The sequence below is a fragment of the Phoenix dactylifera genome, chromosome 12 (genome assembly GCF_051530095.1).
Source record: "Phoenix dactylifera cultivar Ajwa chromosome 12, Ajwa_hap1_PhDact_Kaust_v1.1, whole genome shotgun sequence".
Lineage (NCBI taxonomy): Eukaryota > Viridiplantae > Streptophyta > Magnoliopsida > Arecales > Arecaceae > Phoenix > Phoenix dactylifera.
In genome coordinates this window covers 24,727,280-24,747,970 of record NC_143201.1, presented here as the reverse complement: position 1 = coordinate 24,747,970, position 20,691 = coordinate 24,727,280, and the positions used below count along the sequence as shown (strand labels likewise).

Below are 20,691 nucleotides of genomic sequence, written 5' to 3'. Positions count from 1 at the left end.
AATCTGGCTCCCTCTAGAAATAGGTTTGTGCAGTACTAACATGAGCAGGCTTGAAATGACGTGTCTGAGAGAGGCCTAGTACTTGCGGATCCAGCACATTAGCTGGCTTGAAATGACAAGCACGTCTCAGGCAGATCTAGTGGCTGTGGGTGGAGCACATAAAATCTAGGACATCCCATTTAAGATCCACCAGATAGAAGCCAAAATTAAAGGCGTTGATCTGAAATCAAAATAAAACCCAATGTAACTCATAAAAAAGGAAAAATTCCAGGGTAGATGTAACTCATCCAAGCCTCACGACGCCCGCCAAAACGCGGGTACTGAAAAAAGCCTGCCAAAACGCGTAGCCGCAGAGCTGACGGGATTCTTTGTCCAACTACTCCGAGCGATGGTCTTCGAGTAGTCGGTGGCAATTAAGCGAGGTAGAAAAATTTCTATATTTTATAAAAAAATATTAGTTAAAAATTAAAATATTTTTTAAATATTTTTAAAATTTTAAAAAAAATAGGATATTTTTTTGGATATAATAAAAATTTTATAGATTTTTTTAGATAAATAAATGTTCAATCAAATATGTGAGATGTGAATATGCTTCAATCATGGGCGCAATGGGCTATTTTTGGCTCACAGATTGATTGCTGGCAACATGTATTGTAATAAAGAAGGTGCATTCAAGCCTCACAGGGCTTGCCAAAATGCAAGTATTGAAAAACGCCCGCCAAAACGTGTAGCTGCAGAGTAGTCGGTGGCAATTAAGCAACACTATGGTCGGAGACCTCAACATTTTATAAAAAAATATATCATACAAAAATTAAAATAATTTTAAGAAATATTTTTAAAATTTTAGGTAAAATAGGATAAAATTTTTTTCTTTGGATATAATAAAAATTTTACATAATTTTTTCAGATAAATAATTGCTCAATCAAATATAAATCATCGTGTTACTTTTTTCATTACCAATCAAATATATAAAATTTATTTTTTTAGGTATCGTGTATGTATATATTAATTTTTTTAAAAAATATTTATTTATTTATTTTTAAGAACTAGTCCCACAAGGTAAGACACCAGCGAGCCCAGGCTAACCCCAAGGTCCGTACGGCAGCTGGAAGCCGGTAAGCGGGTGAAAAACAAAATTGTTCGTCGTTATTATTGGTGGAAGAGAGCCGAGACTCCGCCGTTCCCTGTTTTGCTGTCTCCGCAGTCCACACCCACCAAATCCCTCGGGGGGCCCACGTAAATACGTCATTCTCTCCACCGCGGGTTATGTCTTTTATCCTTTTTATCTCTTTCCTTTCCCTTTTTTTTTACTTTTATTAATTAAATTACCCAATTACAATAAATGAAAATTCTGAACTCAATCAGCTTTACAAAAGCAAAAGAGAATCCTAACCATCAACATCCAACTAGGTATCAATTTAACATGCCAGTCAATTCCATGTCCACCACGAGAAAAAAAAAAGAGGGCACCCATCCAAAGCAGCATTTAAACTTCCAGAGTTCATCCCCACCAATAAAACTTAAAAAGCATAGATATAAATATAAAACTAAGTTTATGCAGGCACAACATAATTAGATATAAAAAATATTCTAAATAAAACATATATTAGTATCTTCCGGAGCAACCATATAATGCTGACTTGACAGATCAATATCCAACCATCCTGTACACCGTATCAATTATTTTTGTAACACTAGTCTTCTTATGCCATGTGGCAGAAAAAAACTTTTTGTAAATCGGCATCCCTTGGAACTATTTCTAGATATATAATAATCAAAAGCTCCCAGGCCAAGGTAATGCAAGGAAGCGGAAGCCTTAGTTAAAACAGAGTACTGGAGAATCAGCCTTGGTTAAAACAGAGTATTGGAGAATCATTCATTCAGGGATGGAAGGGGGAGGAGCCATGGTTTTCTGGCCGTAAGGAATAGACCTCTCACCGAACTGGTGCTGTTACTTCCTCACTCTACCTCCCTCTTCCTCTTATATAGCCGACACCCTTTCCTTCCTGGTTCCACTCCCGCCCCTTCTCCCTCACTACACAACACCCATCATGGGCTACGGCCGGCTCAGCTCGTCCGAGACCCTCCCCTCCGTCTCCGAACCACCACCGAGTCAAACCGGTTCAACTCGCCGCAAGCGCCGGTTCATTCTTCTGGGTCTCCTCGCCGTCGTCCTCCTCGTCGCCTCCGGTGTCTCGGTCGGCCTACTTGTCCGCTCCCCGGCCGGCTCGTCCGGTTCAGGCAGGAATCGTACCCCGACACAGGCCATCTCCCAGACCTGCAGCCTGACCCGGTACCCGGCTCTGTGCATCAGCTCCTTCCTCGACTTCCCCGGCGCTCTCGACGCTGGCCAGCGCGACCTCGTCCACATCTCCCTCAACATGACGAAGCAGCGAGTCAGGAAGGCGCTCTACGGCGCCTCCGCCATCGCCGGGGTCTCCATGGCCCCCCTCGCCCGCGCCGCCTACGAGGACTGCATGGAGCTCCTCGACGACTCCCTCGACCAGCTCTCCCAGTCCCTTGCCGTCGTCTCCCCCTCCGCATCCGGCCCCGCCGGCTCCTCCGACGTGGACGTGCTCACCTGGCTCAGCGCCGCACTAACCAACCAGGACACCTGCACTGAGGGCCTCGCCGACGTCGCCGACGGCTACGTCAGGGGCCAGATGGAGAGCTACCTTAAAGACCTCGCCGAGCTCGTCAGCAATTGCCTCGCCATCTTCTCCGCCACCAGACGGAACAAGGACTTCTCCGGCATCCCCATCCAGAACAAGAAGCGGCGCCTCCTCTCCTCTGGCGACGGAGGATTCCCGGAGTGGCTGGGGAGGAGAGACCGGAGGCTGCTCCAGGTTCCGGTGGCCAAGATCCAGGCCGACATGGTGGTGTCCAAGGACGGCAACGGGACTCACAAGTCCATCGCCGATGCCGTCAAGGCCGCCCCCGAGCACAGCACCCGCCGCATTGTCATCTACGTCAAGGCCGGCCGCTACGACGAGAACATCAAAATCAGCAGGAAGAAAACGAATCTAATGTTCATCGGCGACGGCAAGGCCAAGACAATCGTCGCCGGTTCCCGCAGCGTCGCCGAAAACTACACCACCTTCCACACCGCCACCTTCGGTACATCACCAATTCTTTCTCAATCTAAACTACAATCGCCAGTTCGCAATGACCAACTCCTAATCGATTGTTTTTGTTGCTGAAATGGACAGCGTCGACGGGAAATGGGTTCATAATGAGGGACATGACCATAGAGAACTGGGCTGGGCCGGCGAAGCACCAGGCGGTGGCGCTCCGGGTGGGGGCCGACCACGCCGTCGTGTACCGGTGCAACATAATCGGCTACCAGGACACATTATACGTGCACTCCCAGCGGCAGTTCTTCCGTGAGTGCGACGTCTACGGCACCGTCGACTTCATCTTCGGCAACGCCGCGGTGGTGCTGCAGAACTGCAGCTTGTGGGCTCGAAAACCGATGGCAATGCAGAAGAACACCATCACGGCGCAGAACAGGAAGGATCCCAACCAGAATACCGGCATCTCTATCCATGCTTGCCGAGTTGTCGCCACACCGGACCTGGAGCCGGTGAAGTCGAATTATTCGACATATCTGGGCCGGCCGTGGAAGCTCTACTCCAGGACTGTGTATATGCTATCCTACATGGGAGATCATATTCACCCGGCGGGCTGGCTGGAGTGGAATGCCACTTTTGCGCTGGATACGCTATACTACGGTGAGTACATGAATTACGGGCCGGGGGCGGCCGTGGGTAAAAGAGTGAAGTGGCCGGGATATAGGGTGATAACGTTGCCGGAGGAAGCCAGTAAGTTTACCGTCGCGCAGTTTATCTACGGCTCTTCTTGGCTACCCTCCACCGGCGTAGCCTTCTTGGCCGGCTTATCCCTGTGATTACCCTATCCGTTTTCTTTCATATATGATCTCTAAGTGTATGATGGTATAGGTGTAGGCTTTTATATTTCTTTTTTGTGATTTTTGGGGGGAAGGGAACAATTAGAACTTTTTTAACGTGCTAATTGTATATTGACAGTCCTGAATCCCCAGTCTTCTTCCCTGTTCTCCCTAATGTAACGAGAAGCGACCAATTTGTGGGATATGTGCCTTCTAAATTTCTGTCTACAATATAATAAAATTCTTTTTAGGTATCATGGTTGGACGGGATTATCGGATACTTTTTTTAGTGATGGGACTGGCTATAATGAGATCATTGGCTACAGCCTAATAATTATAAGACTGCGTTTGTTTCCTATCTTGCGCGACGGGAGGAAGAGATCTGTATGACCTGTATTTGATTATTCTTCATTTTTTTTGGATAAGACTCAACTTTTTTATGTTTAGGTTGGATAGGGACGGGCATGGACATTTAGATGAATTCAGGTAAACGGGGGCAGAAGGGTAGGGACACCGCAAGCTGGCGAGATGTCCATGGGTCAAGTTTATTTGGACTTACGTGCTCTCAAGGACAGGACAGGCTGACAAGGCTGCGGTTGCGTGTTGAATGAAGCCATGAATGGCCTCGAAGGAAGCATCATCAGCGATATGCCGTGGGCTCAGTAAGCCAGCGCAGTGCGAAAGGGGAACGCGGTGGGAGCTCTCGTGAGTTGTGCCGAAGGGTCAAACGCTTGAGACATGATCCTACACAGACGGGTATTCTATTAGCTCAAATCTGCAGCATACCAACCAAAACTTTCGGCCATAATAACCCAGAATTCGCCAGATTTGACGAAGATTTGGTGCTGATAACTTAGAAGACAGAAATGGTGGGTGCTCCACGCCTTGCTTTGTCGTCAGCTCAAACATATTAAATAATCACATGATTGCCTAGCCTACAATATTTCCCTACTTTACGTGGCTATCTTCTGAACCATCGCCCGGGGGAGGATGAAAGGAATTTAGCTTCCCATTAAAGGCCAAGGAGAAAAGCTGAAAAGGGTGGTAGAAAGATGCAGCCAAAAAAGGCTCAACCACTCTGTAAGTTTCCAAGTGATTGCTCACATGATGCTCCCACAGGAATCTCTCTCTCTCTCTCTGTCTGAAACGAAGGGAAACTCGTGCGGTGTCGGTGGAAGGCTCGGTAAGCGTATGAAATAAGAGCCACTTGGATCTTCATTAAAAAAAAAAAGGCCCTTGGATTGGATGGGCGGTGGTCCAACTATTGGAAGGTTTAGAGATTGGAATTTAATATGTGAAGTGGGAATGCATTGGGTGCTGATTCCAAGCACCGAATGCACTTGTGCTGCTACTCGATCGAGCATCATGCTGTGCGGTTGGCCCCAGTGGCGTGGAATGGTAATTGTACCCACTAAGGACTATCCAGCGTTCCATAAAAATTAAAAGCACACTGCCAATCATGTCGATGTGTACTTCCACGTCACTGCATTTGAAAAAAGTTACTATTTTCGACAACTCAGTCTCTGAAGCAAAATTGAGGACGGCATGAGCTATTCCAAGCCACGCTCAGTGAGTATTACAAGCTTCCTCCGTCATGAGAAAAATTCAGCCACTGTAATTGAATGGATTCAAGATGGCATCAACGATGGTGGAGGGGGCTATCTCTACTTCGAGACATATAGGCTCTGTTAAGTGGTGAAGTGGCTTTTCGGGCTAAGAATGTTTTTAAAGAGGATCTTGTGGGCTGGAAAAGCGAAGCTGTCTAAAACGCGCCGAAATTTATTGTTTTCTAATTTTATTGGACGTATTTGCACTATAACTATATGAATAATCTGTTACAGTAAAAAAAAAAAATCTTAAATTTGTGTATGAATATATAATTACTCTCTAACATGCACGTGAAGTGCAGCTACGGTAACGTTTGTAAAAGATGGAAGTTATAATAATTGCGTGCTTGAAATTCCTAACTTGCAACAACTTTAGAGAATGTGGATGGTTTCACTCACTTTTCTTTCAAAAGGATTAAAAAATACAAAAGGCAAAACGGATACCATTACTTTTTTTTTTCTTTTTCCTTTTTTTTTTAATGTAAAGGGATGGCGGCCACTACTTTCAACTCTTGCGATCAATTGGATTCCCACTAGATGGACTCAGTCATTGAGAGAAAGCTGTTTATCTTGATTCTTGAAAATGACCTGGTTGATGTAGTTTGGCGTTCAAAATTTTCCCTTTATAAAACTCTTTTCGATTAGTTATCAAGTTGTGGGAAATTGGGTTATTTTCCATTCTTTCATTTGCTTGCAAGTGTTTTCCCTTTCTTATGCACCTGTCATTGGTCCAATATTAAACCCACAGCGATTTGATGCAGTGCTCGCGACTTAAATTTAGTGGAGATCCCCTCCGGTTCATGATTGAATCAGAGAGGTATAATACTCCTGTAATCATAGCCATTTGTATATTGCATGGCAGCCATTATTGCTATAAATCATATTCATATGATATATATCCATGAAACAACGCATTATTTCTTACGTAATGCAGAAGGCCTATGTAATCATGATCATTGTATAATACATGAATAACCAAAATTGAGCCGATCACAAGTCTAACATTCGTATAGCCTGTCCAGCTCAGCTCGAAATTTGATGGGCTTAGACTTAAAATAGTCCCATAAAATGGGCATGAGCAAGAGACAGGCTTGATCTAAAAATTGAGCCGGACATGAGAAAATTAAAACTTAGCCTGACCTAGCCTGAGATAATTATATATATTTAATATATATTTATATATAATATATTAATTATATTAACTATTTATATATTGTGGTAATAAAATTTTATCCTATATGTTAATAAATATATATCAGATTCGAGCCTGTTAGGTGATTTTGTAGTTATAATTGCAGTTAAATGCAGTTAAACGCAACTATTTCTTTAAGTGGTTAACCATGACTTATGTAAGCATGTTTGAGCTTTTGGCGCATATAAGGAGGGTCAGGTTATGGTAGAAGCCCTTAAATTAAATTTCAATTTATATTTCTAAATTAGATCCAAGGAGGAATATTCGCTCGATCAATAATTCTTAATTAATAAAAGGCTGTGGTTTATTATTAGTTAATAAGTTTAAAATGTATTTGAGAATGATCTCTCCACTAACTTATATAAATGAAAGAATCTCCAAGAAGCCGCGCATATTATACTTGTTTCTCCGCGCATAAGAACACTAAAGGTGCTTTTTCCTGCAGTCTTGAAGGATTTTCTCTGGCTGATCATTTGGCGAAACTGGTGTCATCGAAATAGTTGATGAGATGCACAATTTTTGAGGAACAATAATAGAACCGAGTGGCCATTACTCCTGATCCATAAATCCATGGCTAAGTTACTTGCAATACATTTTTATGCTGAAACCCCCAATGAATTTGTTGTAAGCCATTCCTTAGTCATGCCCTTCTTCTCTAAAAGTTATTTTTTGATCACTGTTTCTCACCGTTCAGGCTGGGCAACTGGACAAAGCTATCTCTTCTATGGAAGCTATCACCACATGAAGGTTGCATACGTTCAATTTCTTTAAAACAACGTACAGAAGGGGTGCAGTGCAAGAACATGGAGAGAAGCGAGCTGAGGTAAGGCCTAATGTATTCCATTTGAGATGCTCATGATCTGTATGCGCGCAGTTGGCTACTTCCTCAGGTTGAGAACTCTTTTAAATGAATCTTTTTTCTCTTTTTTTCTTGATCATAGAATCATAATTATCTTACTAGTGTAGGTTGGAAAGAGATAGAATACAAAATTCTTCAATCACAATCCACTAGTTGAATCCAAAACTTCAAAAAAACTGATAGTACGTAGTTGTTAAAAACAAAAATCTGCAGCCAGTCTCCCAGCTTATTAATTCAACACCGGGAAGAAGAGGAATAAAAAAATTAAAAGAATAAAAAATGGAGGGGAAATGTTCTTCATTTCCTTTCCCTCACTTCATCTGCAACAAAAGACAGCCTAGGGAAACAGAAGGCTGCAAACGGAGACTCTATCTAACGCTTGGTAGTAGTAGTAGTGGTGCTGCCTTCCATCCCCACGGCATTCTTCACGGCATCCGCTGCCCCTTGAGCCATGTTCTTCATCTGATCTCCAGCATGCTGCACATAACCACCTGCTTGCTGAGCTGCATTATGCGCACTATCCGCCATCTCGTCCTTCTTGACCTTCTCGAGACAAACAAAATATGCACAGCCAAAAATGCAGACAGAAGGATAGATTAGATTCGAACAAATATCATTACTTCATTAAGATCCTATCTGAAAATCCAAGTATTTAGATAAATGAGCCCAAAAGTATATAGACACAATAAGAGTTCTTAACCTACCTATCTGACTTAGGATTATTATTTTTTCACACTTGGATCAGTAAGTAGAAGCATGGAGGTTTCGATAGACAAAAAAAACTGATACCATATTGGGATCTTATCTAAAAACTTCGATATTTAGATAAATAGGTTCAAGCTCCTACTTTGCCAATATATAGAACGGCCCATACGTTACTCCCGTCCGTCTACGTACGTCACGTCTCTTACGTGCGATTTCGTGTAGAAATGGAAGAGTTATATAGCTTTAATTTGCGTACTAATTTCTACATGACGTGCAGGAAGATGGATTCGTCTATTGCTTGCCGATTAATATTAGCTCAGCTGTTCCCCCTTTACTTTGGAAAAGATCTAGTTTTTAAAACTCTGTTGGTGCCATCCTCGCTACATTTCACAAGGAAAAAAAAATAGGCAAGAAGAAAAACTACTATTTGATGAATTTGGGAGCAACAGATCAATGTGACTCACCTGAGCGTGACCTGTAGCCTGTCCAGCTTTGTACCTCATATCCGACTTGTCCGCCATTTCTCCTCCCTCTCTCTCTTTTTCTTCTTCGGGACTTCAATTTCTTGATGGAGTACTGAGGGAAAGGTGAAGAGGGCTCGGGGGGTATTTATACGTACTGGAACACCACATCCAAGACTACACGTGTACTCCCAGGTTGCAAAGCAGAACGAGACACGTGTGAGGCATGTCTTGGTTGGCCGGCTTTGTTGGCGTTTGACGCGGAACGTGCGAGCGAGTCCTTCGTGATGGCAATCAAGAGGACGAGCGGATGGCGTCAGATCACCACCCGTCCGTTCCTGGGTCCCTGGGCGAAGGCCACGATTCTAATTTGGGCTTTATAGGGCGACGCCATCCCCCAACCGATAGGTGCACACTTAAACGGGCCGCAACATGACTATCCATACTGGGCTTAATGCATTGGCCCAACTATACACACTCATGCACAACTAAATGACCATTGCTGTATCGCACAGAATTCAAACAAAAAAAGAAAAGATGAATTAACGATTCTGTTAATCATGTCTTTATCAAATGAGAGAATTTAATGCTGTCAATCTAATAGTCTAAGCTACGTGCATTTACACTTGTGTGATACTGGTATTAAGCATAGACTGTCGAAGATATGATGGTCAACAGATGCAGTCTGAGAGATATAAAATTAGACATGCATGGGGTTTCTTCATGTTGTTTTAAATGGAGTCAAAGTTCAAGGATGCACATCACAAGGAATGAATAAACAAACAAGCCAAGGAGGTCTAATATTTCCAGTCATCATGGAACAAGAATTTGAACTTGCTACTGTCTCTGGTGCCTGATACCATTCAGATGTATTTTGCATGGTGTATTGCTCGACAGTGTCTGGATAGGTAACAACTCCCTAAGTGTCTTTACCTTTAAAAAAAGGAATTGAGCTGAGGAGACACATGGACATATACAGTATGGAGATGTCACGGCTGAATTTAATTATATCAAATATGGTTAGACGTTTGCAAGTGAGTCTCTGCATCCTTTTCTCTTCTTTTTTTTTTTTCTTTTTTTCTTAAAGAATTAGGATGGGAAGAAATCTGAATGAAATCAATGAGACCGGGACTTGAACCCAGCATTTTTTTTGGGGGAAACAGCAATGCAAACCTCGTGTTTTTGCACGAGTCCAACTTGCATCGTCGCCCACAAGGAAAAAGAAAGCAGAGAAGCTAACCCCCTACTCAAAACAAAATCTCCATTAATCCAAGAAGTTCACCACCAATGTGCTGCCTGGCTGCCCTCTCCAAAAATTTAACAAAGCGAGAACTGGATTGCAGGTGGGGCCCCATATCTCAAAGCAGTGGATTGTATGGATCTTCAGATGGACTGCAGGATAATATATGGATTCGTAAGCAGGCTTGCTCAAATGGGTAGGCTAGGCTGAGTTCCGGCCGGGCTCAGCCTAAGGTACGTCTTAATTATTTTACATCTGGATCCGGCCCGGCCTCTGGGCCTACTTTTTGGGCCCGAGCCTGCTAATTATTTTACATCTCAAAGCATGCAGCTGATGATCCCGGCGAAGGAAGGTGAATCCTTCTTTGGTGCAAAACGTACGCCTCCTGAAATAGCGTTTTTTTCTCTTTAACTAGTTTATGGGACCCAATCAATGCGGTGCTTATTGAGAGCTTTCCAACATGCAACTGTTGTTTCAATTCAAAATTCAAAATTACACTCTTCAAAGAGTTTTTTTATGAGAAGAAAACACTCCTCAAGCCTATCCATCATGAAAAATCAAAAAATGCCATGCATCCCATGCATACGAAAGCTTTTCTGTCATGCGACAGGGGAGAATTAGTGCAAGTGTGCAACTCCTTTAAATTAATGTCCTATATAGGTATGGTTGATACCGAGCCAGTATTAGGCTTTTACATGGACTCACAAGCACCAAAGCATTTCCCACTCATTATTATCTTGCACTTCAATCAACAATGATCTACCTCACCGGAATACAACAATGGTCTCCAAAAGGAATACGACCGGTTCGAATAAGCCAGCTTGCGAAGCTAGAAAAATCTCCAGGAGTTCGTATCAGAAGCTTTTGAGTTCAAATTCAAGCTTTTATTGGATACATTATCGAGTTTTGGGGGCTGGTCTTCAATAACACCAAGATTCTTCTCTGGCCCAGCAAAATTTACCCTGCACTCTAAATAGGAGAACATCCTGCAACTGAGTTTTGAAAGTTCTAATGCTCCAGTTCTTTGTGATCGTTTTGTTTTGCTTCAGTTTGAACGAGGAAAAGGCCAAATTTAATCCAATGGAGTTCTGCTAATTATGGACTCTAATAAGAATAAAGTGCTTAGTAATCCCATCACATTTTCACCAACCCATCAACAAGGACAGGATTCTCATCTCTTTATAAAGTGCACTACTTTTAAAGCATTTGCCGTCGTCCCCCAGTTGAAGGCATCATCAATAAAGAAAAGCAGAGTCCATCTTCTTTTAAACATAAAGAAAAGATTAACCAAACAAAGCACAAGAAATCACGTAGCGGTGCCGAAAGCAAAAGCACTTCAAAATAAAGAACGAAAAAAAAGCAATAAAAGCCGTCAAATTAGCAAGGGGAAAAAAATATCTATTCTACAGCACACCCATAGAGCTACAAAAATCTATCCTTTTTTTTTTTTTTTCCTTCATTTTTTGCCCTTTTCCTTTACAATTTCCTTCCCGATCTAATCGGATCCAAATCCGATAGGATGATATCAGCACCGGAAACCTAGGACGGAGCCGTCGCCGGCGGAGACCACGACGCGGCAGCCGGCGGTGGCCTCCACGTGGTGCGTGAAGAACTGCAAGACCCTGACCCTCCCCTTGACCCGCATCCGGGAATCCACCTCCATGCTGCCCCCTGTCGGCGGCACCGCGAGGGGGAAGGAATCGACGGCGAAGCTGGCGGCCATGTGCTGGGTGCGGCCGCCGTCGATCTGGCCGGCGGGGATGAACATGAAGCCCACCTGGTTGCCGGCGTAGACGAGCTGGAGCGTGCTGTCGTAGTGCGAGAAGGCGGCGCGGTTGGGGTTGCGCACCGCGGCGTGCTGGGCGAAGGTGAAGCTGACGGTCCCGTTGGCGGCGGAGAAGCCCGGGAACTGGACGGAGTCCACCTGGATCTTGGGGTCCCGTGGCCGGAAGAACACGAGAAAGACCGCCACCAGTGCCGCCGCTACGAGGATTAGGAACACCGTCGCCACCACGCAGGATGCGAGGTTCGTCTTTCCTCCGCCACCGCTCCTCCGCCGGCCCCGGCCGTCGGGAGATTTGTCCATGGATCCCAACAGTCCGGCGATTGGAGTCCCTTTCTTGGAAATTCCCTCTCCTCTCTCTTAACTTTCCTCGTAGCTCTCTCTCCGGATTTGTTTTTGGAATCGGAGAGAAAGTGATGAGAAGAGGAGAGAGAAGGGGGCGGATATAAGATTTGGTGGGTTGCAGGGGATGTGTTGGTTTTTAACTTTCTACTTTCCACTCTCTAGAGGAGCGTGGCGGCAGCAGCAGCGGTATAATTTTGTTGGGGGAGCTTTCCCGGTTGGTGGGCTGCCCGCGGTTGGTGGGCTGCCCGGCCCGGGGATGGGGTGGCACGTGCTGTGCTCGTGATAGGGAACATTTTTTTTTTGGTATCTTTTAGTACTTGGATTTGATATGTGAAAGATAAAAATAATGTTACATGCTGTGCTCCTAGAGTTGGTGGCGGTGCTAAAATTTTAAACTCTGGAGTTGGTGGGAGAGAGACAAGAATTGGGTGACACCGTGTAGACGGGAGGGGATGACTTTTGGAGATTGCTGCTGTTTTCTTGTGTTCTTTTTATGCTGTCCAGAAGGCTGAGGTCAAGCAGCAGGTCATACTTGACACAGGCAGGCTAAATTAGATACTTCACTGATGTGAATAGTCCATGGCTGGGATTAGATCGGCAGGTGAAATGAGAGGATCGGGTTTGGTTGGGATTTGGACAATTGGTTTAGCCTAGAGGAGGTAATAGGTCATATCAGGTTGGAATCGGACCGGATCGAAGTCAAGGAATGCCTTGCTGCAGATGCACTCTTGAGAAAGGAGAAATGATGATTGAATGTGTTATTTCTCAAATTTGTATGCCTTGTTTTTATCTCAATCAACGTGCGAAAAAAAATATCGAGCACACCAGTACAATTAATCATTTTTTATCCCCTTGGCCAATATGATTATGATATTGGGATGGATCAATCTAAGTCTTTTAATTAGGTTGTCACATTTTCCTAGGAGCTTTTTTAAGTTGATAAATATCAAGTAGGCGATATTGGTCGCTTAATTTCACTTCCTTCGCCAAGTTCCCTAAGGGCTGATACTGGTTTAAGATTGATATATGCATAATTATAGATAAGCTTGTATGGAAGGTAAATACTATTAAATAATACATGCTATGCACAAGGTTATTCGGCAAGCAATATTCTCGGCCATGCATCAGTCGTAACAATTAATCAGAGAAGGGCATAAATCGAGACGTGTCGGAGAATGCAGAGTCCATCGTGTCTAGTAGGGAGCAGAACATACCAAAACAGCAAGGATAATATTACTCGGGAGAGATCTTACATAAGGTTCTTCTTTGTTTTTAATTTTGAAACCTCAGAGGGGGTTATTTAAAAATGCTCGCATGCTCGGATCGGCGCCATCATCCATCTCGAAGACGAAAGGCTCTTACACAATATCCCCACCCTACAATCTGTATATGGGCAACCATGCCTCCTTTTTGGCATCCGAGCTCTCGGCTGATCTCTCCACGCACAGAGAACTACACACATCAAAGTAAAGTGGGGTGATTACTTCAAATATCTTCCATCAAATAAATATGCCTAGTTATCATGATATACTGCAACGCACTACCTTTTGAACTAATCCCTATAAACATACATTAATAAACATGATTCACTATAAGAAGTAGATAATATTAGATACAATCATCTGCCATGCATGTAACATGTAAAATTTATTAATTGTAAAAAATTTGTTAACTATGACATATTCAAGAAACAATAACAAATCACAAAACTCAGGATGGTATGTAATGTTGGTATTTATAATGATTTATTGATCTGCATTTATCCCATACCAGTCTGTCAGCCTTTTCCCATAATTAGTTTTCTGAACTTTTTCAAACTTATTGGAGAGCTGCATCAAATTTAACTTTACCGAAGGGAGAGACCTCTCAACCTGTCCAAATTCTTGGATATGCATTTAGCAATTGAACCAAGTCCCAGTACAGCACTATACACTATAAAGGAAATGTATTTTTAAAAAAATCCTCTAAAAAGACTCCTCAGAGACACCCTAGACAACAAAACAAGAGCCTTAGTTGGATGTATGACATCCAAGTACAATTATAAACATCCTCCAACATGCTGTAAACAACCAGGTAAATTTCTCGGGGAACAAGTGAAGGTACTCCAAGCCTGCTTTGAAACAAGTTGTAAAAGCAGTGCCACAGAAACAACCAAGATTATGAAGGACAACTGTCTAAACTACCCCGTTAATCAACTACCACAAAGACTTGTGAGAGCACACTGTAGAAAGTGCCTAAGAATAGTTGCACCAACTATAGAACAAGCAAAGTAACAGCACACTTTCAATCTCACAACAACAAAACCACCAAAATAAGTTTCAGAAATGAAATCATTTTTTTCCAAGAGAACGAAAGGAATTCAAATTTATTCTGAAAGAATTATCTTTGTATTTGATCAGCAAAAAAAAAAAAAGTAGATACAATATGAATACTAAATAGGATCTAAAGCTTTTGGCCATCCTCTCAAGCAGGAAACAGGATTGAACCAACCAAGAAAGATGGGAAGAGCTGCAATCAAAAGTTTCAAGAACCTCTCATATCGAGACCTTGTTATTAATGAATGGAAAAAGGATAATAAAAGTTACAGCCTCCAGCATCCACCAAGCAACAACCCGTCCACATATATACACCTATACTTTGATAAGTATGCAATCAGAAGCTGGCAGTTTTATCTGAAGAGTTCATCAAGGCGACGATCCATGATCTCATAGACAGACTCCAGGAATGCAGCTTCGCTGGTGCCTGGAAGAACAGAATCCTTTGCTTTGCGGATGATCTCCTCAATCTTGGATTCTTTCTTAAGAGTTTCCCTGCACAAGATGCTCCCGATATCATAGGGCGTAAGCCCTCTTTCCGCACCCTTTTTCAAAAGCATAGTGGAGATGCGCAGAGTGGAAGAGCATTCAGAAGACAGTTCCCAGCCATAGAACTTGAGGAGTGCGATATCTTCTTCAGCATCTAATGATTTTATATAGTCAATGGCTTCAGAATTGAAAGGCTGGCGAGCCTGGGGCCAATAGAGCCACTCAAAGGTGCAATCCTCAAACTGCATTGGCACAGGTATACAATGATAAAGCATTGCAATGACATGAAAATAATGTTAAAAGACAACTCCAAAACACATTAACTTCCAAGAAAGAAGACGTTTAGGATGCTAGGGTGCTGATGATTATGTTTTCCAATGCAGAGAGTTGTCCAAATGTTAAACTCAAACCAGATTTATAATTTGTGTTGACATAAAGAAAAGAAATGTACTACAGGTAGCCTCCCATTCATAATCAAGGCATAGATGCCAATGCTGATGAATTTGTATGAAATGGAAGGAAACTATGTGAGTCTTGTTGAGAACAAAGTAATATTATAATCTGCAAATTAAAAAGATTCCAATCTACACAGTTCAATTTGTTCAGATTTTTTTAAAAAAACAAAAAAAAAAGCAAAGCCTGCATTGGATCTCACCTGAATCGTCCCATATGTCTCCTGAGGATATGTTTGGATAATATCAATGTCTTCCAGTTTTCAAGTCATATTTCAAATCACGCATTCAGAAAAAAATTCTAAAAGATCATTTTAACTAAAGATCAATTGAAATTTAGTTCTCAGATCATCACCATTAAAATTAACCTCAAGAATGAAAAACAAAAGGTATATAAATGGTTACTGTCATATAGAAACTGCGCATGAAAATGAAGATAAACATAGGACAGGTAGCGAGGCATCACTGGGTACTGTGGAGCGAGGCATCATCTGCGTCTATATGGCATATCACATTTGGTCGAACAGGAATGCCCGTACATTTGAGGATAGGAGATCCACACTGAGGGTTGTAGTGGACAGAGCTACTCGTCTAGCAACTGAGATCATTGCCACCATCAGGGTACCACCTTCGGGGTGGGCTAGGAACATCTAGGGTTCCTATTTCGCTGCTACAGCGCCCCACGTGACATTTGTCTCTTGGAAACCCCCACCTCCTGGCTACCTCAAGGTGAACTTTGATGGCAGTGTCTTGGCTGGTGGAGATAGAGGAGGGATTGGTTTTATGATACGGGATCATGAGTCCAAGCTAGTTGTGGCAGGCGGGCGGCGTACTTGCGATATGACGGCTATTGAAGCCGAGCTGAGGGCTGCATGGGAGGGGGTCATCTATGCGAGGAGGACTTTGGAGGCAGATAGCATTATCCTGGAAGGGGATTCTACTATAGTGATTGAGTGGATTCGCGATGTCCGGTGCAAGGGGGATGGCCACCCTATGCTCAGGGATATACAGAGGCTAGTGTTAGGATGCCGCTCGATACATGTTGCCCATGTGTTTCGGAAGGCGAACAGGGCTGCAGACTGGATCGCCTCCTTTGCTGCTTATCATTCTGGAGAGGTGCTATGGACTGAAATTGCAGTTGCCCCGTTATCTTTATGTCGTTTTCTTTCTCTTGATGCCGAGGGTAGCGCTTATGCTCGTTTGACGTGAGCTACCGATGTACCAAAAAAAAAAAGGATAGGTAGCAAAAAAAAATGTGAAGAATAGAGAGGTGGAGCCATATTGATACTTGGGGTTGGGGGTAGCACTACTATGCATGTCATAATTGTTGGAAAAAGAAGAAAATGGCAAAGTTCAAGCAGACTAGCATGGCAGGTGCATGCGGAGATTGGGGTCAATAGTTTTGAAGAAGTTGGCAATTGGTGACGTCACGGAAATATTTTTCCCTCAATAAATATAAAGTTTGGAAGTTTTAATTTTGTTATAGCAGACAAGTGCCCTCATAAGATATTTGCATAAATGAAATGTTCAAGTAAATTGTTGTTGATTATAGGAGATTCTAAAATATTGATGAAATCTCAAAAGCATGAAACGATTATTTCTGGTGAAACAATATAATGAAATAAAAAATTAAATCTTTAATCAAATTTATAAAATAGCATATTTTTATTTACAAGTAATTTGGTCCCCTCTAGGAATGTATCTTCGCTCTGCCCCTAAGAATAGTATGAGCACAAGCTAGAAAAGACAAGGAAACCATCAACTGGCACTACGCAAACGAAAACTATGGGAAGGATATTATGCATGGATGGTCAAACACACTTTATGAAAGGGAAAATCTAGAGACAGATTGGATGAGATATATAGATACACCATTTATACTACATTAGAATATTTTGTTTAATCATTCCATATATAATGTCCACAAAATCATATGCATAAAGGGAACCAGAAATGATGAAACATAAAATCCAACTATTTGATAGATTAAATATAAAGAAGGTCTTCAAATTTCTAATTGATCATGGTCAATTCTCACAGCCACAGTTCCAATTGAGTAGAAGGTCAAACTATCATGAATAATACTTCCTAACAAACATGAGAGTAAATACTAAGAAGTTTCTTGATGCATTTCTGTTAAAAGCATAAAATAGGTGGTTAGAAATATAAAAGAGAAAAAGGCACTACCACAAAAAAGTGATCTCCAAGAATGAAAACAGAATGAAGTATCCTCAAGCAATTATTAGCTTGATCATAATATTTATCTAACATCATTTTCAACAACTAAAAAACACAAAAAAGAGAAATACATAAACATGATATTCAAACTCTGGTATGCAACAAACGAAATAGCATTTACTTACATTCTCAGGCAAGCAGTATCCATGATCGATTGGAACCAGCACGAACTGCCCATTTTCTCCCTCCTTGTAAACCAGTATATTGCGAGCATGTCGATCAGCATTTGCTAATCTGATATCCAACACAGAGATCTTGTGTACCTCCTCTACTGGGAATGCATAAGGCCCCATATCCTCACAGCTCCCATAGTTCTTCACAAACATCTGCAAGGATCCAATCTTGTAGTTCTTTGCCATACGGTCATGCCCATTAGGATGATTAAACCCCTCATACATGCACCGCACCAAGACTGTTGGAGGAACACCAGCAAAGCCAACTTCATCACATGAGCGGTGCCCACCAATAGGGTGGTCAAGGATGTATGCTGCTACATCCCTTAGTGCACCTTCGCCTACCCGTGTCCCCCTCTTTAAGCCTTCACCATCTGATGACAATGGAAGTCCTCGAGGATTATTCTCAGCCATTGGCTCTTCATCAATTGGCTTAAAAACAGCAATATATTTGTGACCTGAGACATCCTGCATAAAGTACGCTCCCCCTGAGCCTTCTGAAGACAAGACTGGAGCATTACCCTTCTCCAACCCAGCTAAAGTAAATTGAACCAGATCCATAATCACCAGAGACAATTCAACTTTGGGATTAACGACCACTGGCTCGATCCAAGCACCTCTATCTGGTGGCTTCCTGGCAAGTATCTGAAGGTTATCAACCCCCCTGTTATCCTCTGCATCATGTGCAACTATCGACAGCTTGAAATCCTTGTTAACTGGCTTAGCCCAAATTGTACCTGATTTGCAGATCAGCAAATGGATGACAGCATCATAGTCTTTGCAAATGTCATCAACCAGCTGATGATCATCAAGCTCCTTATCATCACAGATGAGATTATGATTCTCGAGATTGCAAAAACCCTTACCCTTCTTAGCTATCAGCTGTTTGATGTAACCTATGCTCCGGCTCCGCTCGATTTGGAATTCAAATATCTTCCCACAGGTAGTTTTCACATTAATGGCACAGAGATCGCTGAGCCGGATGACAAGGTGGAGAACATTCCCATCAGTGACTCCATATTCTCGGACGAGGCTGTTGTTCCGAGCCAGCTCCTTGCCATCAAAGCCCAGCTTCTGCTTCTTTGCCATGTAGCCTTTACATATCTGGATCCTAAGCTTCACGGAGGCGATCGAATCGGACGCAAGAACCCGCATGGGGATCACCGAAGAACCCGGGACTGCGAGGTAGAGCAGGATGGACTCGAGCGAGCAATGCGGCGACCTACTACCGTCGAACCGGATGGGGGAGAGGGCCGGATCTTCCCGGTCGGGGCTAAGAGCAACGCTGGCGGAAGACATCTTCGTTCTCTAATGGAGGAACACAAGGAATCCTAGCTAGAAAAAGGCGAGATTTTTCTTCTGTCAAGCCCAAAAACCCATCATGGATTATGATCTCTTTCTCCTTAAAGATCGAAGGAAGGATTCCTAACGGGCCAAATCTTACCGAGTCCTGCAAACACATCAAACCCAACAAGAATTACCAACAAAAAAACTATCAATAATTGGAATCAAACCCTACATATCCCCATCAAAATATCCCTTTGCGCCCAGAGATCAGCGATCAAAACCTAGCAAGAGACTAGGGATTCAAGCGAGCAGCACACCAAGTAACAGAAGGATCAGGGTTTCAAAGCAACAGATTTATCAAAAAGATTAGAACACAGTGTGGGATTCTTTCAACCAACAAAAAGAAAAAGAGAAAAAAAGACAAGCGAATGAAGAGTAGAAGAAGATTGAACTGGCGAGGAGGATTCTTACCAAAAGGGAAGAGTGGCGATCAGATGTAGAGTGTTTCCATATTTCGATCGGGTCTCCTTCCGCACTTCGTTCCAAAGGCCCGAGCTTTTTTCTTCTTCGTTCCATGGATGGCATGGATGAAAATGAGACACATTCGAGCCGAGTGGAGACGAAGACATGATCTGAGACGCCGGGCTTTTATACGCTTGGACGAGGAACTAACAGCACGCCTGGCGTTGAAGGCATTAGGAGAGGAAACGGCCGTTTCATGGAAGTTGGAAGGCCGCTTCCAGGAAGTAGCTTGGTCGGTATAATGACCCTCGTGCCCCTGACTTATATTAAGGAAGAAGGCACCAAGCCGTGACAACATTAGCTGTTGTTTGGATATTTTTTCTTTTTCCACGCAACATACTTTATTGGTAATATGTTTAAGGTATGTAAGAAATTTTTATTTTTTAAATAATACTTATGTATTTCACTAAAAATATTGATTTAAATACTTTTTATTTTTTATGAATTTTTTTTAGTATTCCTTCATGCAACCAAACATAATTTTAGTAAAAAAAATATAACTAGAATATAACTTTTTATATTAAAAATTAGACGATTATGTTTAACATAAGTAATGAAAATACATCAAAATTTTATTAGAATACATCATGATTTTTATAGAACATATTAAATAAATCATATAATTTGGTTAGAATCTACCAATTTTTTTTTTATCTATGATTGTCTCTATAAATAATTATAAAAGATAAATTATAAAATAATAAGGCTTCATAAAAAAAATTTGATGATCAAGTGTTATAGAATATCATTTTTTTTAATATGTTACGCTAGCCATTTGTACGTTTTGCCATCATATTATTATAAGCTCGTAATTTTATATACAATATTATCTTATCATTTATAATTTAACTTCAATTAATTTTAATACTTAAATATTTTTATTTTTTGATAAATATCCAAAAATAAATAATTAATATATCAATATAAATTATCATTTCGAGATGCATAGTATGTGATATTAAACAGATTTATTTACAAATTATCATTTCGAGATGCATAGTATGTGATATTAAACAGATTTATTTACATATTAATGTCTTGCATCAAAAACTCGTTGTGTCCTTTAGCAATAGCAATATCATGATTTTTTTTTTTTCCGAAGATATATTTTATAC

General features: G+C 42.0%; 3 protein-coding genes across 4 annotated transcripts; 1 reads left to right on the top strand and 2 right to left on the bottom strand.

Moving 5' to 3' along the window:
* Nucleotides 1-1,713: 1,713 nt before the first annotated feature.
* On the top strand, nt 1,714-4,165 carry LOC103719310 (putative pectinesterase/pectinesterase inhibitor 34). The gene is made up of 2 exons (XM_008808535.6): nt 1,714-3,118; nt 3,211-4,165. Exons 1-2 carry the CDS (start codon nt 2,053-2,055, stop codon nt 3,906-3,908), a joined length of 1,764 nt encoding a protein of 587 aa, XP_008806757.5. The 5' UTR covers nt 1,714-2,052; the 3' UTR covers nt 3,909-4,165.
* Nucleotides 4,166-11,211: 7,046 nt separating this feature from the next.
* Nucleotides 11,212-12,303, bottom strand: LOC103719467 (uncharacterized). Its single transcript, XM_008808760.6, has one exon. The coding sequence runs from the start codon at nt 12,056-12,058 to the stop codon at nt 11,498-11,500; it is 561 nt and encodes a 186-aa protein (XP_008806982.1). The 5' UTR covers nt 12,059-12,303; the 3' UTR covers nt 11,212-11,497.
* Nucleotides 12,304-12,424: 121 nt separating this feature from the next.
* On the bottom strand, nt 12,425-19,809 carry LOC103719543 (phosphatidylinositol 4-kinase gamma 4-like). Of its 2 annotated transcripts, none has more exons than XM_089926642.1 (3): nt 19,526-19,792; nt 17,720-19,217; nt 12,425-13,552 (listed from the first exon to the last, which is right to left on the bottom strand). In XM_089926642.1, exons 2-3 carry the CDS (start codon nt 19,064-19,066, stop codon nt 13,433-13,435), a joined length of 1,467 nt encoding a protein of 488 aa, XP_089782768.1. In that variant the 5' UTR covers nt 19,067-19,217; nt 19,526-19,792; the 3' UTR covers nt 12,425-13,432. The 2 variants fall into 2 exon arrangements, with proteins under 2 accessions (XP_089782768.1, XP_089782767.1); XM_089926641.1 differs by lacking the exon at nt 12,425-13,552 and adding an exon at nt 14,622-15,146 and having other exon boundaries at nt 19,526-19,809.
* Between the last annotated feature and the right edge of the window lie 882 nt (nt 19,810-20,691).

Bases quoted from the DNA above. Each gene is read 5' to 3' on its own strand.
- LOC103719467 (XM_008808760.6), bottom strand. From the start codon at position 12,058: ATGGACAAATCTCCCGACGGCCGGGGCCGGCGGAGGAGCGGTGGCGGA.
- LOC103719310 (XM_008808535.6), top strand. From the start codon at position 2,053: ATGGGCTACGGCCGGCTCAGCTCGTCCGAGACCCTCCCCTCCGTCTCC. The intron at 3,119-3,210 runs GTACATCACCAA...TGAAATGGACAG, and splicing joins CTTCCACACCGCCACCTTCG to CGTCGACGGGAAATGGGTTC.
- LOC103719543 (XM_089926641.1), bottom strand. From the start codon at position 19,066: ATGTCTTCCGCCAGCGTTGCTCTTAGCCCCGACCGGGAAGATCCGGCC. The intron at 15,147-17,719 runs GTAAGTAAATGC...GTGCCAATGCAG, and splicing joins GATACTGCTTGCCTGAGAAT to TTTGAGGATTGCACCTTTGA.